Source organism: Anabrus simplex, chromosome 9 (genome assembly GCF_040414725.1).
Source record: "Anabrus simplex isolate iqAnaSimp1 chromosome 9, ASM4041472v1, whole genome shotgun sequence".
Classification (NCBI taxonomy): Eukaryota; Metazoa; Arthropoda; class Insecta; order Orthoptera; family Tettigoniidae; genus Anabrus; species Anabrus simplex.
In genome coordinates, this window is record NC_090273.1 from 106,044,456 (window position 1) to 106,063,353 (window position 18,898).

At 37.8% G+C, this 18,898-nt stretch overlaps 1 protein-coding gene across 1 annotated transcript in view; it reads right to left on the minus strand.

The window, feature by feature from the left end:
• Positions 1-17,346, minus strand: part of LOC137502164 (medium-chain acyl-CoA ligase ACSF2, mitochondrial-like) — a 47,004-nt gene extending 29,658 nt beyond the window's left edge. The window contains exons 1-4 of the mRNA XM_068229165.1: positions 17,342-17,346; positions 12,984-13,149; positions 5,379-5,507; positions 940-1,160 (exon numbers count right to left, since the gene is read on the minus strand). Of these exons, the coding sequence (XP_068085266.1) occupies positions 940-1,160; positions 5,379-5,507; positions 12,984-13,149; positions 17,342-17,346 (521 nt within the window). The remainder of the gene's footprint in view (positions 1-939; positions 1,161-5,378; positions 5,508-12,983; positions 13,150-17,341) is intronic.
• Between the last annotated feature and the right edge of the window lie 1,552 nt (positions 17,347-18,898).

An 18,898-nucleotide genomic window follows, 5' to 3' on the forward strand; every position in this document is an offset into this window, starting at 1 on the left:
CATTGTTAGGGGTGTTGCATTCTTTAAAACCTACTTGCACAATGCAGAAAATATTAGGAACTGATGTAGTCCTATCTACAATATTTCTGCATTTCTGGTGCTGGTATGATCAATGTCTTTGTTTGGACAAAATGATGCACGTGTTTGGAGAGAGTGATAATACGGATGGTGGAACAAATGAAGTGCTTAAAAGTACATCAGCAATATGCAACTTGCGTCAAGCAAGAAACGTTGCCTGAGAGGCATAGAAATTCATTCGAAGTGATGAACAACTTACGACACACCATATTTTTGAATCAGCTACAGCCCTTATAGCAATGAGAAAGGATGAGGCAATGGAAGAAGATGAATACGAGCAAGAAGATGAAGATCAAAAGAAGATTTGAACTCACCAACAGGCCTACAGTGCTTTTGTGATGTAAAGCAATTTGCCATTACATATAACTCTTCCACTCTTCTTGAATTAATATGCTCAGCTCAGGACTGCATCCAGAATGATATGATTAGATCTGATTATATATGATTGATCTGTGGGAAAAAGCTTATTGTGAAGTACTGTATAGATTTTTATGATAGAAATAAGTATATCCAGTATTCTGAAATAGTATAATATTGCATTGTGATAGGGCCAAAATGATATACTGTGTATCATTCTGTATGTAATAATAAAGCACAGTAATCATAACAATTAACAAATCAGTGTTCTATACCACTATGTACAGGTACATCAATCTGGATAGCCAAGCGTCATGCGTAGACAGATATGGGTAAGCTCTAAGTAATATTTAAATTACTGTTTACTATTTTAAGGCAAAAAATGCATGTTTTGTGTAATGCAGAAACTTGTCTGTTGTCTAGCTCAGAAAAATAATTTGGTCCTTCGTAATTCCTCTTTGAACAAGTTTTACTGTAACTGAATTTTCTAGCCAAATTACTCACGGCAAATTCTGTTGACTTGTGACAATAACTGAAGTTAGTTCAGGTAGTGTCTTGCTCTTCAGTCTGCCAGGAGGACAGGATTCTATTTCTGGTGCAAGGGTCTTCACCATCTCTGTGTAGTTCTGAGTTAGAAAACTTTCATCTGTCACCAGAGCCTTTACTCCAACTTTGGTAAGGCAGTACTCTAGCTCTGAGATCTGATAAGCAGGATTGATGCTCACCTGGGTGAAAGAATTCATCTCCAGTTAAAGAAAATTAATGTTGCTGATGCTTTTTTTATGAACTATGGACAGTGGGCAGCTGAGTGTCCTGGTAAGTGGTCCTAAGAATGAGGATACTAGTTACTAACACACAGAAATGGACCGAACAGCTTGGACTTATTTTGAGTCAATCAATCAATCAATCAATCGATCGATCAATCAATCAATCAATCAATCAATCAATCAATCAATCAATCAATCAATCAATCAATCCTGATCTGCATTTAGGGCAATCGCCCAGGTGGCAGATTCCCTATCTGTTGTTTTCCTAGCCTTTTCTTAAATGATTGCAAAGAAATTGGAAATTTATTGAACATCTCCCTTGGTAAGTTATTCCAATCCCTAACTCCCCTTCCTATAAACAAATATTTGTCCCAATTTGTCCTTTTGAATTCCAACTTTATCTTCATATTGTGATCTTTCCTACTTTTAAAGACACCATCCAAACTTATTCGTCTACTGATGTCCTCCCACGCCATCTCACCTGATTGTGTTTAGACACCTTAGGCCATCCAATATACTGTTTAACCCTGGAACTGTCTGGGTACACACTCACTGGGATGCTGTGTAAGTAAGGTTAGTAGCTTTCTTTGCAGATATTTTATGACTTCAAGTGACTAGGAATTTGCAGATTGAATTTTCCTTGCACAGAAAAGGAAAAAAAATAGCCATAGGCAACTGAAAACAAAAGGATACTTTATTAAGGTTAAATTTCTTGAGTGATATTTAAGAGCAATGGAAATAGAAATAATAACTAAAAATTCAAATTCAACAAGCATGAAGCACACTGATCAGAATGAGAAATTCATGTACCAAACAATATAATATGTAGGCTCTCGCTCTCCCTGTAGTGTGGATGTACGCAGGACTCTCACTTTGTCTTCAATGCATCACTGACATGCAATAGTCATTACATGAATTATGTAATTGATTAAGGAATTTATGTAACAAATTAGCAGAGATATAAATTTAGAGTAATATTAAACTATAGGCTATTTACAGATTTGCATTATGATCATTTTAAATACCGTACTATAAAAGTATTCTTGTGCATATTCACGAAATTAACCCTATGCTTAAAACAACCTGTTTGCTTTTATAAGTCTGTTATTCTCTTATTGTTTGTCTACTGTTTTGCCCTAAAGCAAGTTCAATACTGTAATTGGAGTAATGTTCTGCATACATTTTAGCCTAAGAACAACCTCCAGGGTTTCATTGGATAATTTGTTTTTGGACCCAACTACTTACTAGTACCCTCTCCAATATCAAAATGTACTTTTTATATGTGTATCAATATTTGGTTTAATGGATGAGTAAATACACTGTACTATACTTTACTATGCTATACACAACTTAAAATAACTGCTCACAAGAGTAAACTGTACCAGACACATACAACATTTTAGTCTCATGGTTATATACTGTAAATGTGGAAACCTTGAACAAGGGAACTTTTGGCAATAATCTCTGAAGAGCATTTTTGTTTCTAAATTTGTCCATTTGCTCCCAATCACATGGAGGTCAGTTATTTCTAGCTGTAATTGTGAAGGGACAGAATCATTATTTACTGAGTTGCAAATGTGTTAAAATGAGATGTAAGATTGTCCAGCTCCTGGAATCCTGATTTGAACTGTCCCTGCAGACAAAGAAGTATTTCAGAATGTTCTTCAAGTTCACAGTGTGAAAGAGAATGTTTCACAGAAGGAAGCCTTGCAAAACAATCTATGTTGTTATCATCGTAGGCATATCTGTGATGTCACAAATTCCAGCCCATAGGCTGTGTGCATATAGTCGGCAGCCGCTGTTGGCCCATCCACAGCAACCCTGCCCATCACTGACCTAGATTATTTCTAGCTGTATTTGTGAGAGTACAGAATCAATATTTACTGAGTTGAAAATGTGTCAAACTGAGATGTAAGATTGTCCAGCTCACATTCACATTCTCAGACTGTATACAGTACTTAAATTTCCATGAAAACCTACAGCCTGTTTTCCAGTCTTTGACCGGGTCAGGGATGTAATGAATGAACCAGATATAGGCTATTATTACAATGGCGTCGCCACTCCCAAGGTGACATTAATGACTGATAAATGCTATGAAATGATAATGGAGAGTGTTGCTGGAATGAAAGATGACAGGGAAAACCGGAGTACCTGGAGAAAAACCTGTCCCGCCTCTGCTTTTTCCAGCACAAATCTCACATGGAGTGACCGGGATTTGAACCATGGTAATCAGCTGTGAGAGGCCGACGCGCTGCCATCTGAGCCACGGAGGCTCTTCTTTAAATTTCCGTAAGGGCTGGAATATAAAGTGTAATCCAAACTGAGTGTAAAAGACTGATTTCTTAAATATGCTTTCCATCTCAAATAGGTACTGATAAAACTGGATGTCAAAATGATGTAAATGATGAATAAAGCAATTGAAGTTCTTTCCATCAAACCATGAAAGGTAATATCTGTCATATAATGAGGGAAAATATTCATAATCTAGTAATTAGTGATTCATTAATTGTAGAAGCTTACCGAATTGTATTGTACAATTCCTGTACGCCTATATGAGTCCTTGGCTCTTTGGAATTAACCCTTTGACCGCCAGCCTCATACGCGTGTCCACGTCCTATACCGCCAAGGCCTAATGAGCACTTTTTACTTCGCAGTAAATTATTCGTAATACCTTCTGTTTAATTTATGTAAATTGGATGGGCATTTTTTTGTTTTGAAGGTAATGCTTTAGGCATTTTGTTGATGTAAATTAATGCACCTTTAATTTATAAATGTTTATTTTATGAAGTGATAATTCAAAAACATATTTCCTTTCTTTGAAAAAGAAGTATTTCATGATCAAACAATATTTTTACTATCAAAAGCTGCATTATTTTAGAAAGGTAGTGTTTCCTATGCTACATATAAAAAATAAAGCCTTATGTACAATATTACAGTTACAGTATTTTTTTTATTCTTACATTAACATGAAATTTCTAATCTTACATTATATGCAAATGCTGCAGTTCCTGGTTCGTTTTAAGTAAAAAAAAATGATTACTAATATCAATTGCACACAGACTTCTTGCTCAAAAATTCACCTTTTGCCTTAAAAATATGATACAAGAAACTAACTACTAATATTTACAAATGTTTTTGACGTGTTCTAGCAAATGTGCTTAGGGAGGCACAAAAGGTGTACACCCTTCTTACACTGTTTACAAGTGTATCTGGTCTTTTTTTTCCATTTACCACCTTGACTAGTACTAATCTTTCTGAATATGGAGCAGTTGCGTTCCTTTTTTCTTTTTCCGGTAAAATAGTAAGGGTTTCATTACCCGCCTGCGGGAGCTGTATTGCCGCTTGGCCACCAAGCCACTCTGCAGTAAGTTCCTCAATTAAACTTGTTTTATATAGTCTTATTTAATCCAATACTAGTCCAAAATATGTATTATACATTATAAAAACGAATAAATAACTTGGAAAGTATTTTTTCGGAACGTCTGATCAATCGGTTAAAGGGTTAATTAATAAAATAAATTAATATATAGGTACTGTATATATGTATCTTGTAAAAGAAGAATATCATGAGTTATTAATCTACAAGACAGGTATGGAAAAAGTATGAGTGTACTAAACATCAGACTGTCCATTTTTTATTTAAAAACTGCAATAAAATGTTAGGTATCATTCACAAATATCATTAGTTCTCCAATGCATATCCTGGTAGTACATAAGTAGGTAGTTTATCCATTCAGAAATTCCCTTTACCTTTCTTGGGAATCTTTTTATTTTTATTTTTCAGGCATAGACATTATTTATGGGTCTGTTTATTATTTATCTTTGTTTCCCTACATATCAGACATAAGAAAATAAGTCACAGGCTCCGTTTTAAAACTGAACAAATATAAAAGAAACCACTTTTCCCTTGCATAAATCAAATTATCATAGCCATCCATCAATGGCTGCTAATTTCAGATTACCACTAGGTAACATTGTCTTGCCATCCATCCATACCTTACATCACAGCCTGCATGGTTGCGAGGGTTACACTTCCATCATGCTAACTTCTGTAACTCAAATTTTCAGATGACCTCCAGCCATAAGACATTACTGTATTTGTGTCAAAACTGCCTTTTTTTTCCTCAATCATGATAATATTACCAAAGCAATTTCTTCATTCATTTTATTACTCACGGCAATGAGACCAGCACGAGTTGCAGCCAAGTTTGTAAGGTACCATTCTAATGAGTTGGGCCCCCAAATTCCCAGCATTTCACCACGTTTCAGACCCAGCTCCAAGAAACCAGCTGCTAGTTTGTATACCTATGAGTAAAAGAGAAAATTTTAGACACTGTATACAAAAAGAAATTTTTCTTTATTTCTTGAAAGAAATGCCTTTGTCAATAAAACAAAACTAATAATGGTCAAATGAATTTTAAAGAGTTCAATGTCATTTGAAATTTAAATATATACAGTACTCGGTGGCGTATGCTGTGATCAAGAAGTGGGCTACCACTAGACTTAGGTTACCCCTTTTCGATAGTTGGTTTAGTGAACGTCAAGCCTTAAGCGTTTTGAGCTGCAGCCAATAGTCAACGGAGAAGCCTGCTGTGTTGTCAAGGCTGTTTTACAAGCTATTGCCCTGGCCTCTGCCAATGCCAATACTCGACGCCTGATCAGTCGAGATAGTAGCCTAATATTTTGCAAATTGAAGCCCGGCTTTATGGTTAAATGGATAGAATGTTTGCCTTTTGTCCGATGGGTCTGGTTCAATTTTCAGAATCGATCCCCTCATACTGTTAATTCTCATGGCTTGGGGAATGGGTGTTTATGATGTCTTCGCCATTCATTTTATCCTCATTAGGTCACCACCAAGCCTATACAGATGCCATGCACTATTATTATTAGCATCATCATCATTAAATTAAAATGTTGAATTTTACAGTGGTCGTACCCATCATTCACTGGTTAATCAGCTTCCTCTGAAGATCAGTTGTGGTGTCCGAACCATGGCCACAGATTCGATTCCAATTGTTACGGTGTTTTCATGGATCACAGAGGTGAAAGAAGGTGCGGACAGGATTGGGTCTAGCTATGAGAGTCAAAGATTAATTTAAAAGTTTAAAATAAAGGTTAGATTCCTTTTCAGAATTTAAATTTTAACAAACAAAATTTCAGGTACAGGCAGTTAGGTACAAAATAGAAAAAAACAGTAAAAACCCAGAAAAGACTAGTTACAATTTGAGGTTCAAGCTCATCATTTACCAAGGTCCCAACATCACAACTGTTGCACTAGACCAGTAGAAAAGGAGAGATATCTTCCAAAGACAATTTTCAAGAGCACTTTGCTCCAATGGTTACAATTTACGGAAAGGCACCACTCAATATTACACAATTATCTATTACATTCCCAGAAAAGAGCTTACATGCTCTACAAATTCAACCAAGGAGACTGCGCTTCCAACCCTTACAGCCTGATTAAGGCAACATTTAAATTTACATTAGGTATTAGAGCTTCTTTGCTCAGTAGAATTACATTTCTAGGCCTCTCTAGGCTCCACCTACAATTTACAATGCCATATTAATTACCTTTTATATTACATAGGGGTATCTTAGTACCCATACTACCGGGCCTTTGTGAAGAAGAACAGGTTACATTACTGGCCCAAACACAAAATGTACAGAAACGTACACTTGCACTCCTCGAAATCAGAAATTAAAACCCTACTTGGGCGTGTGGCCCGACAATGTAGAGGCTAATCCCATACTAGTGAGTTGACTAGGAGGAAAAGTTAACGTATGATTTACAAGAGAAAAATGGTTACAAAATCGTAGTCTCCTCAAGATAAATTGAAGGGGAATTCAAGAGGGTAGCACACTCTCTATCCCTGATTTACAGTTTAAGTCCTTAGGACTTACACATGAACTTTCACATTAGAAAGTTTACAGTTTAGGAACTGACTGTTACATAATTAAAGATTGGAACCTTCCCCTTGAGTCAGCTTGCGGAGATAACTACTTAGATGGAAAAACTGTTGGCCATTACCTTAGCTGATGTTCTGCCTGCCGAAGACTGAGGCCCCCGCCTCCTGTCCTAACACACACACTCAGTTAGACGATGATCAGAAAGACAAGTTAGCTCGAAAAAGCTACAGCTTTTATACCCGAGAGGAAGCTTCAAGTAGGCTCTGGACTAAATCCGGACACACCCTCTCATCTTTATTGGCGGATAAAATAGGTACAAGAAACGTTTGACAGTCTGAAAAATAAATACAGAAAATTTGTGATTTTCCAGACTCCAAAACTGGCGGGATGAGAAGGAAGTTTTGCAAACCTTGAAGTATCAAAAATAATGAAAGTCAGTTCAGTTGAGAAAACCTCTAAACACAAAACTTCTTTAAATTTCTAGTTATTCCACTTTGTACCAGAATGCATGACCTCAGTTTTTGACTAGAGACATCTATGGAAAAAAGTCCAAATTTCTTGAAACCAGTGATACAACAAAACAACGAAATATACCGGTAGTCAATTTAGGAAACTTTAGAATAGCATATTACTCCATCATTTAGGAGTGACATCTGTTGATCAATGTCCCAACTTCCTGCACTAGCTGTTTCAAGTTTTGTATGATAGATAACGTTCTTCAAGTCGCTTCTTTTAAAAGCGCGGGGTTGAAGTGTACCTTCCGCTCCACCAACCAACAAAAGAGAACACTAAACCTGAAAGATTGCTTTTCATTTTAGCAGATTCACCTATAACAATGAAAGTATATTACTCCTATAACAGAAGCCCTGCAGCGTCTTCTTACAAGGATGTAGAAGTAAACGGGAGTGAAATACCAGCACTATGTTATCAAAGTTAGAAGGATGAGGTGGAGAAGTATATACGATGATTAACGCATGGTTGATATTTAGCAGTGGCAATCTGACGGACCGAAGCCTAGCACACCTATCCCCCTACGGTCCCCGCGCCTATCAGGCATACAGCAGCAAGCCGCATAAGATGAGTCAAGGGGAAAGGGACGAGAGTCTGGGCTGCAATAGCAGTCTCCGAAGCCTTGTTCTCAGAAATACGTGCAACGTTTTTCTCATTGCTTTAAAGGTTTGTAAATGGAACAGTGTGTCGGATGCTTACATTATAATGTGCTTTAGATTTCTATCATTCGCATTTGAGGTTTGGGCTTCACTGATAGTCTTGGTAGTCCTCAGTATACACCACTGACAGTACTTTCTTTTGTTAGTTGCTTTACGTCGCACCGACACAGATAGGTCTTTTGGCGACGATGGGATAGGAAAGGCCTAGGAATGGGAAGAAAGCGGCTGTGGCCTTAATTAAGGTACAGCCCCAGCATTTGCCTGGTGTGAAAATGGGAAACCATGGAAAACAGTCTTCAGGGCTGCCGACAGTGGGGTTCGAACCCACTATCTTCCGGATGCGAGCTCACAGCTGCGCGCTCCTAACCGCACAGCTGTGACAGTACTATGTGCGAGCAGAGAAAGATATGAGAATGGATAGATAGATAGATAGATAGATAGATAGATAGATAGATAGATAGATAGATAGATAGATAGATAGATAGATAGATAGATAGATAGATAGATAGATAGATAGATAGTTTTGTAAAACAACTGTGATAAAAGTAGAATCAACACAACCTGTGTATATACATTATAAATATAGAGAATATATCTCTTCATCTCTGGAGACATAGTTGACTGTTCTACGTAATCTTAACATATACTCAGCTTTATAAAAGCCAAAGTCTCGCTAATCCAAACTAACTGGGATCAGCGACTGTTTGGATAAGCTAATTTTCAGATTATAAGAAATTTCTTCTGAATTCCGCCTCTGTGGTGTAGTGGTTAGAGTGATTAGCTGCCACCCCCAGAGGCCTGGGTTTGATTCCTGGCTCTGCCACAAAATTTGAAAAGTGGTACGATGGCTAGAACGGGGTCCACTCAGCCTCGGGAGGTCAATTGAGTAGAGGTGGGTTCGATTCCCACATCCTCAGAAAGACTGTCTTGGTAGTTTTCCCAACTGAAATGAACTTAGGTCATTACAATGATATCAGTAGGAATTACATAAAATGGTGCGATTAAAAGCAATGCTTTCATATGAAATACTTGATCAAATGAAAAACCACACATTTTCTCACTTTTAACAAACGGTACTATGTTGCCGATCTAACAGTCCAAAGTTCCAGAGCTGGAATGACCAAGCCGCAGAGAGCCATGATCCGTGAAAACTCATCGTCTTTTTCCGGGGTCTGGGGGTTGAATAGTGGAGATTCCCAGGATAAGAACTATGCCCTTTTACTAATCTGTTTCCTAGGAGTACCCGATGAGTCGGAAAATCTCAATTCGCTACACTGGCGGCGGGAAGAACTATCTGACTTGGAGACAAGTTTTTCCTCGAAGCCAGAGGAGAAACCCCCTCTTCACTGCTAATTTGGAATTAAATGAATGTAGAATTTAATAAAAGTGAAGAGGAAGAAGCTTTTCTTAAGAAACGGCTCTTTTCAGGGTTGAATTTTGAGTTATTTAGTGAATTGTGGTGCTATAATTTGGAATAGGCCTCAATTATAATTCCAGACCGGTCAATCTACTAATTCAGGGTGCGCACAAATGATTTGAGCGGTTTTGTCAATAATATCTAGCCATATTATTATAGATATGGTGGTGTTTGATGTTGTAAGGCAAGTATCCCTCAGAGTTTTGTTTTGTTTGAATAGCCCTCCATACATTTTGCTTTCCCCAATGCCCGCGAGAGCGCAACAGTTGCAACATCCGGCAAACATGATGCGTCCTCTACTCCAACAGTTGCAAAGATGGCGACTAACAGTGAAAAAGTGTATGCTGTTCAGGTTTTTCATTCCAGCCAATCTGTGACAACCGTGCGACGAAACTTTAAAACAAAGTATCGGAAAGATCCACCCAGTGCCAACTCCATTCGCCAATAGTATCAACAGTTCAAAACCACAGGATGTCTATGCAAGGGAATCAACAGGCCGGCCTGGTGTCCCTGAAGAAACGGTTGAGCTGTGCGGAAGCAGTTTTGAACGTAGCTCGCAAAAGTCAACTCGTCGAGCAAGCAGGGAAATGAACATGCCTCGTTTGACCGTTTGAAAAGTCGTAAAGAAAAGATTGCAGATGCGCCCTTACCATTTGCATCTGCTCCAAGCATTGTCACCGGCTGACAAAGTGAACCATTTTGAGTTTTCTACAAGTTTTCAGGAGCATATGGACGATGATGAATATTGTGACAACCTTGTCTTCAGTAATGAGGCAGCATTTTTTCTAAGTGGTAAAGTTAACAGGCCCAATGTACGAATTTGGGGGACTGACAAACCCCGTACCTGTGTGCAGCACGTTTGTGACTCTCGCAAGCTTAATGTTTTCTGGGCCATCTTGAACTTTAAAGTTTATGGTCCATTCTTCTTCGCTGAAAAATCCATTACAGGGCACATCTACCTGGACATGCTGGAGAATTGGCTCATGCCACAGTTGGAGACCGATAGCATGAACTTCATCTACCAACAGGATGGTGCTCCACCTCTTTTCCATGTAGATCATGACTTTCTGAACAGCAGACTTCCAGAAAGATGGATCGGTCGTATCGGGAATGAATATAACTCCCTCATGTCATGGCCTCCACGCTCTCCTGACCTAACCCCTTTGTGACTTCTTCGTATGGGGTTATGTGGATGACACAGTGTTTACGCCACCATTACCGGCTGATCTAACAGAACTACCGGCCCACATCATCAGAGCCTTTGGTCAAATTGACAGTGACGTGCTATGTCGGGTGTGGGACGAACTTGACTAGAGCTGATGTGTGTAGAGTCACTCATGAAGTGACTATGGAGGACATATCGAGCACTTGTAGGCTCATAAAAGAACTTTGTGAGCTTTTCTCTCTGTCTACATACTTTTGTAATGTTACAACAAATAATAAACAAACAGGAATTTTTTGAAACCGCTCCAATCATTTGTGCGCACCCTGTACTATTAAGTGAGCCTCTGCCTTAAGTGTGCACACTGCTCATTCGGAACAGTGTGTCAGAGTAGGGATTGAATAGCTGGCATACTATGATGAACCAGTGTGTTACATACCAGCAGTATCAGGAAATGTATGAACCAGAGGAATTGCATGCTAAAGAAGAAAGTTTTCCAACTCCCCAGTCAGGCTGTTATACTCGGTACTCAGCAATAATCCCATCTATCGGAGTTGAGTGGCAGCATAAGACACAAAGAACATCACAACAAACAATGGTCAATGTAATGTTATTGTTGATCAATGTTATGCGCTTTCGATATTGTAGGCCTTCACATTCAGTTTCCTTTCGACTCTGAAATACCACTCTTATCATAGTCGGTACGGTAAAACTGAATAAAACATAAATGATCGGATATTGTATTCTCTATAACTTTTCTTATGTAGTACTTTTTGATAGGACCTAAACTACAATTTCATCCAGAGTGAATAAAATTGTTTAAAACTTAGACTGTAGCTTCTTATTCTCCGACTCTATATACCAATTTTCATTAAATTCTGTTAACCCATTTTCTCGTGGTTCGGCGTTGATATGGCCTTAGTAACAAAAATATAAATTCATGAATATCTGTGTCATCATAGCCAGTATGGTAAAAAAGTATAAGACATAAATGTTTGGAAATTTAATTCTATATGCCTTTAGTTATGTAGTGTTTATCGATAGGACCACTTCTTCTTCTTTTCCTACCGCTTTTCCCACACCTGTGGGGTCGCGGGTGCGATCTGTGTCGCACATGTGGATTTGGCCCTGTTTTACGGCCGGATGCCCTTCTGCCAACCCTATATGGAGGGATGTAATCACTATTGCGTGTTTCTGTGGTGGTTGGTAGTGTAGTGTGTTGTGTGAATATGAAGAGGAGAGTGTTGGGACGGACACAAACACCCAGTCCCCGAGCCAGAAGAATTAATCAGAAGCGATTAAAATCCCCGACCCGGCCGGGAATCGAACCCGGGACCCTCTGAACCGAAGGTCAGTACGCTGACCATTCAGCCAACGAGTCGGACGATAGGACCACTAATAATATAAATATTTGAGAATTAAATTTCAGGCCTCCCCCTAAACTATCATTTCACTCAGCGTGAATAGAATGATTTATAGCCTAGATTATAGTGGCTTATTCCCCGACTTTGCATACCGATTTTCATTAAATTCTCTCCAGCCGTTTTCTCGTGATGCATGTGCAGACAGACAGGCAGAAATTACGGAAAAGTAAAAAGTGTATTTCCTTGTTACTGTGGACATGACTGTTACAGAAATACCATTATTTTCAAATACTGACCAATGTACAGACAAAACTCTTATTTTATATACCGGTATATAGATTTGAGAGGAAACTATATCCTTTACATGTATTTCAAATACTCCAAACTATTTTTAATATATCATAATAGAAAGACCTTTGTGCCATTGTAATGAAATCTGTAAAATACTCTATGAATGGACAGTCTGATAAACAATCTGTCACTATTCCTTACAATCAAAATACTGAGAATATAATCTTTCCACATTAGATGTCCTTAGATGACAGAATCTTACTGACCAAAGTTCTAAGATGAAATATTTCACATAGCACTTTCCACAGAGGCAACAATTAAATATTCATGGAAACTTGCAGTTTTCATCCTTCAGATAGCATAAACTCAAAATATATAATTTTCAATTTTTTTCTTATTGTTCATGTAATTTGCATTCTTTTTAGGCAAGCTCACTAAGTGTGATAATGAGAGCATCAACATTTAACTTACCTGGTCATTCACATCTTTAAAACTAAGACGATGTCCTTGGTGTAGTGATACTATGGCTTCACGGTTATCCCAATGTTTGGATGCTTGTTCTAATAGTTGCCCTATTGTCGAAGAGGACAAGGATTCTCTGCCAGGTGTGTGCCAGTAGCTTGGTCGAGTGCTGAAACTGTGAAGTATACAATAAATGCTTCTGGTCCTGAAGAGATTGTTTCAGGTTTTCATAGCTTTACTAATGCAATATAAAAAGTTTGAAACTATTTGAAATCAGAACAATACTATGATTTAGCAACCTAATTTGCAAGTTCGTTTTAGTAGTATACACAGCGCCTCACAAGATTCCCTCAAGAACCCCCAAGGCACACTTTCCCAAAATCTCCACCACTGACAGAGGAAGAAATCCGCGGCCACATCCTCAAACTTAAAAACAGTAGGACCTCCGGAGAAGATGGCATCCTTGCGGAACTTCTGAAAAATTTGCTTACAAAATTTTCGGAAAACCTACGGTAAGGTTCACAACATATACAATAAAAAGTGCTTGTCCCGCCATGCAAAGATCAGACACTATAATACAGTAACCAAGCCCGAAGTCTTATATGCCAGCGAGACCCTTACACTAAATGGGAAAGGTGACCTAGAAAACATTTTAAAAAAAGAAAGAAGAATCCTGAGGAAAATTCTCGGCCTCCAAAAAACAGAAAATGGATATAGACTGAGGTCACGCAAAGTGACAGAAGAGCTTTCCAACATTGCAGCAGACATCCGCAAAAGACGTCTGAAATTTTATGGGCATGTTCGCAGACTGCCGGCAAGTAGACTGACACACAAGATTCTCACGTACATAGAACATCTAAAAAATATTCCATGGGTACTGGAAGTGAAGAAGGATCTGGAAAAAGCCCAGGTGAACTCAACTGACACCGCAGACAGAAACCTCTACAGGAAAAAAATTAATGTATGGAAAGTGCAACCAGAGAAAGAAGTGAAAAAGAAGACTGGAGCAAAGTGGACAGAAGAACGAAAAAGGATCCGCGGAGAAAGGATGAGAGCTGTTTGGCAACTCAGAAAACAGAATCGTTAGAGCTTTGCGTGATCCATTGGGTCCATACGCACATAATAATAATAATAATAATAATAATAATAATAATAATAATAATAATAATAATAATAATAATGGTAATAATCACCACCACCAACATCATCGTCAGTAGAGGTCAGAGGAATACTCTCAGAAAGCGTTGAGATATGGACAGGAGTTAGATAGGGGTATGATCTCACCTGTGCTTTGAAGAAGGTCATCAGAGAGTGCCAGAAGAAGCTAGATAAACCCAAAGTCCCCAGTGGGGTTTACTTGGGATACAAACGAGAGGGTCTAACGGTGGATTGTCTGGTGTTTGCAGATGATGTGGCACTTCTGGCAAGCTAAAATGAAATAGCAGTAAAGCAGCTGAATATACTTAGGCACCAGGCTGCTAAAAAGGGATTGATGATAGATGATGATATTTGTTGTTTAAAGGGGCCTAACAGCTAGGTCATTGGCCCCCAAGGTGAGATTACAAGTGTCACTAGATAAAACAAAATACCTCACCAATATCAGTGATGTCCCCAGTGAACTACAACGGGAACTGGGCAAAATTGAGAACGTCAACAAGTTTGAGTATCTTGGAGAAGGAGCAGCACTAATAAACTGGATGAACAAAGTAGAGTTAGCATGTCTACTAACCAAGAACACTTACAATAATAAGTGCCTTTCCCTCAATACCAAACCACGAGTTGTACAGGTACAGTGAAATGATCACAGACGTGGCCAGGAAGAGATATTTAATCACCAGTGGTCATATTTCAAGGATGAATCCAACAATACTGACCAACCAGCTGCTTACTTAATGGAATGGAAAAATCAAGACACCCTGACTAAATGAAGTGACCAAAGATAATAATAATAATAATAATAATAATAATAATAATAATAATAATAATAATAATAATAATAATAATAATAATAATAATAATAATAATAATAATAACAATAATAAAAATAATAATATTTTTACGTGGCAGTGTAAGAAATCTTTAATGAAACACTTGTGAGGGTCCGCACTCCACAAGCGTGTGAGATTCCTACTCACTAAATCTCGCACACCTTTTTCCCACGACGTATATCTCCGCCCCGGAACCGCTCTTGCATTACTTCAGGGCGGTGTCGTGCTTGTAATTTCTCAGGTTTCTTCTTCCTTTATTTCTCCTTTACTGCCGTTCGCGAGCATTCAAATCCCTCGTTTTCTGACTCAGAATGCTTTCTACATATACTGCTACCTGATCCCAAGATTCTTGGTTTCGTAGCATCACCTGCACAATAGTTTCTGGCGTCAATTTTCCTTGCTCAGTTTCTAAACATATTCTCTGTGTTGGCCAATGATAACATCCACAAAATGTGTTAAGTTCATCGTCAACATCATTGCAATAAATACACGCCGGATCACTCTCTCTACCTACTCTGTGTAGCAGTAGCGTGCATTGTGGATATGCAGGCTAAGCCGGGCTTACCCGTTGGACTTGAGAAGCAAAGTAAGCATTAATGAAACTGTAAGTGCAACAAATAATTTTATCTTGTCAGTTGGCAATACTATTTTTTAAACTAAGAGTATTTTCTGCAGTATGCAGTAAAGTTATTCTGCAGTACGAATTTCTGCATTAGCGAGGGTACGCAACACACCTACCGCTTGGCTCGCCCAGCATTGAGTTCAAAGTGACGCATGCGTAGTAACTGCGCCAGAAAGTGAGCTTGGTAAGCCGATAACTCAACGCTTGCCCGGCTTGATCGCATGGTGTAGCAGTGTGAAGCAACTTTGTGCTGGTTTATGATACGTTTATTTATTGTTATTTGGCTTATTGCTGAAACAGCTCTTGCGAGTGATAACTGACAGCAGTGAAGAACGTTTTAAAAGTACGAATACCTAGTTTATTTTAGAATTGAAAATTATTTTTTTCTTAAATGTAACAGTGTGAGAAAAACTTGCCTACTATATAGTAGGTACCAGCGTTGTTGTGGACCATGTGGCGTGTTTGTATGGGCGTACGTTCTAATGATTTTCATAATAATAACATGCAACGTGGACAGTGCTGTGTCGTGAGTGCATAATTGTGTATTTTCGTAGAAGTATTATTGAAATATACCGTACGGTAATTTCTTATTAGTTTCAACTATCGTAATATTTGCGATTCATTCATTCATTTATTTCAATTAATTCCAACGAGCCTGCAGGCTCATACATAGGAATTGTACAGGACATTCCATACTGGCGGGCACTTACACATCAAAATATAGTTTGTGTATATAAGATAATTAGTAAATGGTTGAACATATCAACACACAATATATAAAATATGTACATCATCAATATGAGGATTACAGAGAATTACTTCTGACTGTATTTACATTTACGTAACATGAAAGTTGCAAGGCACAAGAATGGATTATGGAGTATTTTCATTTACATAAGAGTTGCTGAAGTACAAGAATAGATTTCAGATTATTTACAATTACATAACACAAAAGTTGCAGACGTACAGGAATTGATTACAGAGTATTTACACTATATATACAAAACTGAGAGTTGCAGAGGTACAAGAACAGATTACAGAGTATTTACATTTACATAACATAAAAGTTCTAGAGGTACAAGAATAGTTCCGGACAGTTTGCAAGATTGTTTGGGAGAATGCCTTAAATGACATCTGATATTTTGATTTAAACAGCACTGTACCTTTCCCAAAAATAATGCTTGACTCTTTGTTTGAATTTTGCCAAAGTTGGTGCTGTTTTTATCTCCACAGGGATGTTATTAAATAACTGGATTGCAGAGAACTTCAAGCTGTTTATACCATATTTATAAGAGCAAACATTGTATAAGGCAAAGTCATTTGCATGCCTAGTACTATATGGATGGTTGTCAGAATTCAGAGTATATGTAGTGTTGTGTTGTATAAATTTATGTTTTATTTTATACATGAGTACAAACCGTTTCGTTTTAGGAGCTTATGTGAGAAACTAGAAATTGCTCAATCTGGAAAACCTTCTCCAGATATGCCCAACCTTAAAGGGACGCATAAAAACAAAAGTCAAGAGTACGTTCGTCATTTCCAAACTTCACAGTGCAACCGCTCCGGGTTAAACATTCTTTGCCCGATACCTCCATTTTCTAACTCGTCGTTGGGCAGCCTAGTTTGACGAATGGAGTCGCTCAGCGGATACCTCAGGATTTACTTATGGCAAGTAGGACATGTAATCCTACTGTAGAATTCGCTTTACGTGAGTCCAAGAGAATTCCAACTCACGGGTGATACCTATCGTTACTCACGTCATAATGATAATCATCGCCGGCAACCTACTTAAAATTTGACCTCGAGAGAAACTTGCCATGGTTAAATAAACACTTAATTATACGGTACCTTACTTAGCTAATCTTTAACTTACAGTCTAGACAGTAATTAAAGAACTCATGACACCAGCAATTAGAAAAATAACAAAATATTTATTAATAAAATATTAAATTACTAATTTCATATAATGCAACGCATTATTCAAATTAACTGAAAATACGTAATGAAAATGAGTCAGCGCTGGCTCGTATAATAAAATGAAATAATATCCAGTATTTAAATTATTTAAAATGATCAGTTCCTTTGTGAAGTTGAAGTTCAATATTTGCTCATTTACAACAGATCACTGGACACATCTGAGGCCCACCTCGCATTTGAAATGTAAGTATAACATCGACACAATTATCTCGTTCTGATAGTTCACTTTCTTTAGTCGTATATAAACAGTCTCACATGGATATAATATCCATCCGCAATGCGTCACAAATAGATTAATAAATTAAGTGTGAATTAATTGGAATACGTTTAAGTAGTTCTGAGTGAATTATAGGAAATCGAAAATAGAACTGAATATATTAAGTTAGGTTTTAATAAAATCCGAAGACATGATTTTGTTGCAACGATCTCGTTGTGCATTGAAACTCCTTACGAACTAAGGCATTCTTTCCTAGTGCCAGTTAAATATGGCTCCTACTCTAGCCTTTCCCTAGCTGAAGTTCGTTAAAGAAATGTACGTTCAAAAACGGAGAATATTAACCGATCTAGCTATCTATCTAACTTTAGCTTAATCTTTGGCTGTCTCACACATGCCCAAATAGGTTCAATGTCCCTTTTAATAGTTATCTTTCAATAACATTCAACCACAATGCAAGCTACTTTACTTTCTTGCAATTAACATGGAAGCGCTAAGCTGCGAGGTTTGGAAAACATAATCTCATATATATCGGAATCGTAATGCTTCTGGTTAACTACAGCTATTCAAAGTCGTAGTATTCTAATATTCAAAATAAGTCATCTATACTGAAATATAATTGCGTCACGAGCATACATCTATACTAATAAATCCAGTTCGTACCTTGGCTTGTTTAGCTCCAGCGGTGTGGGCACTCTTACGCAAATAAATCATATAATTCACTTGTAGTGTGGTATAACTTAAATTGCAGGTACACAATGGTCCTGCATCGCGTAAAACCTTCTCAAATCACTAAACATAATTCGAAACTTTCCTCCAATTACCATATTCATATACTCATCACAACATCAATCTATTACAAACACCGTAGCCTCCATAAAAATATATCGCGTTTCCCAACTTGTCGACTACGATAAAATACCACACTGATTCTTAATAATATTAACAAGTCGCAGATTCTCATAACCTACAGACGAAGTTCAATGCCCTCTCTATGAACCAAACAAATGCGTAATTCCATGTTTCTTTCAACACCGCGCACAACCATACGTGACGTCAACTTCATGCATTACTTCAATGAAATCTCTATAATCTCCCAGTATGTCATTTCAATCAGCTGTTT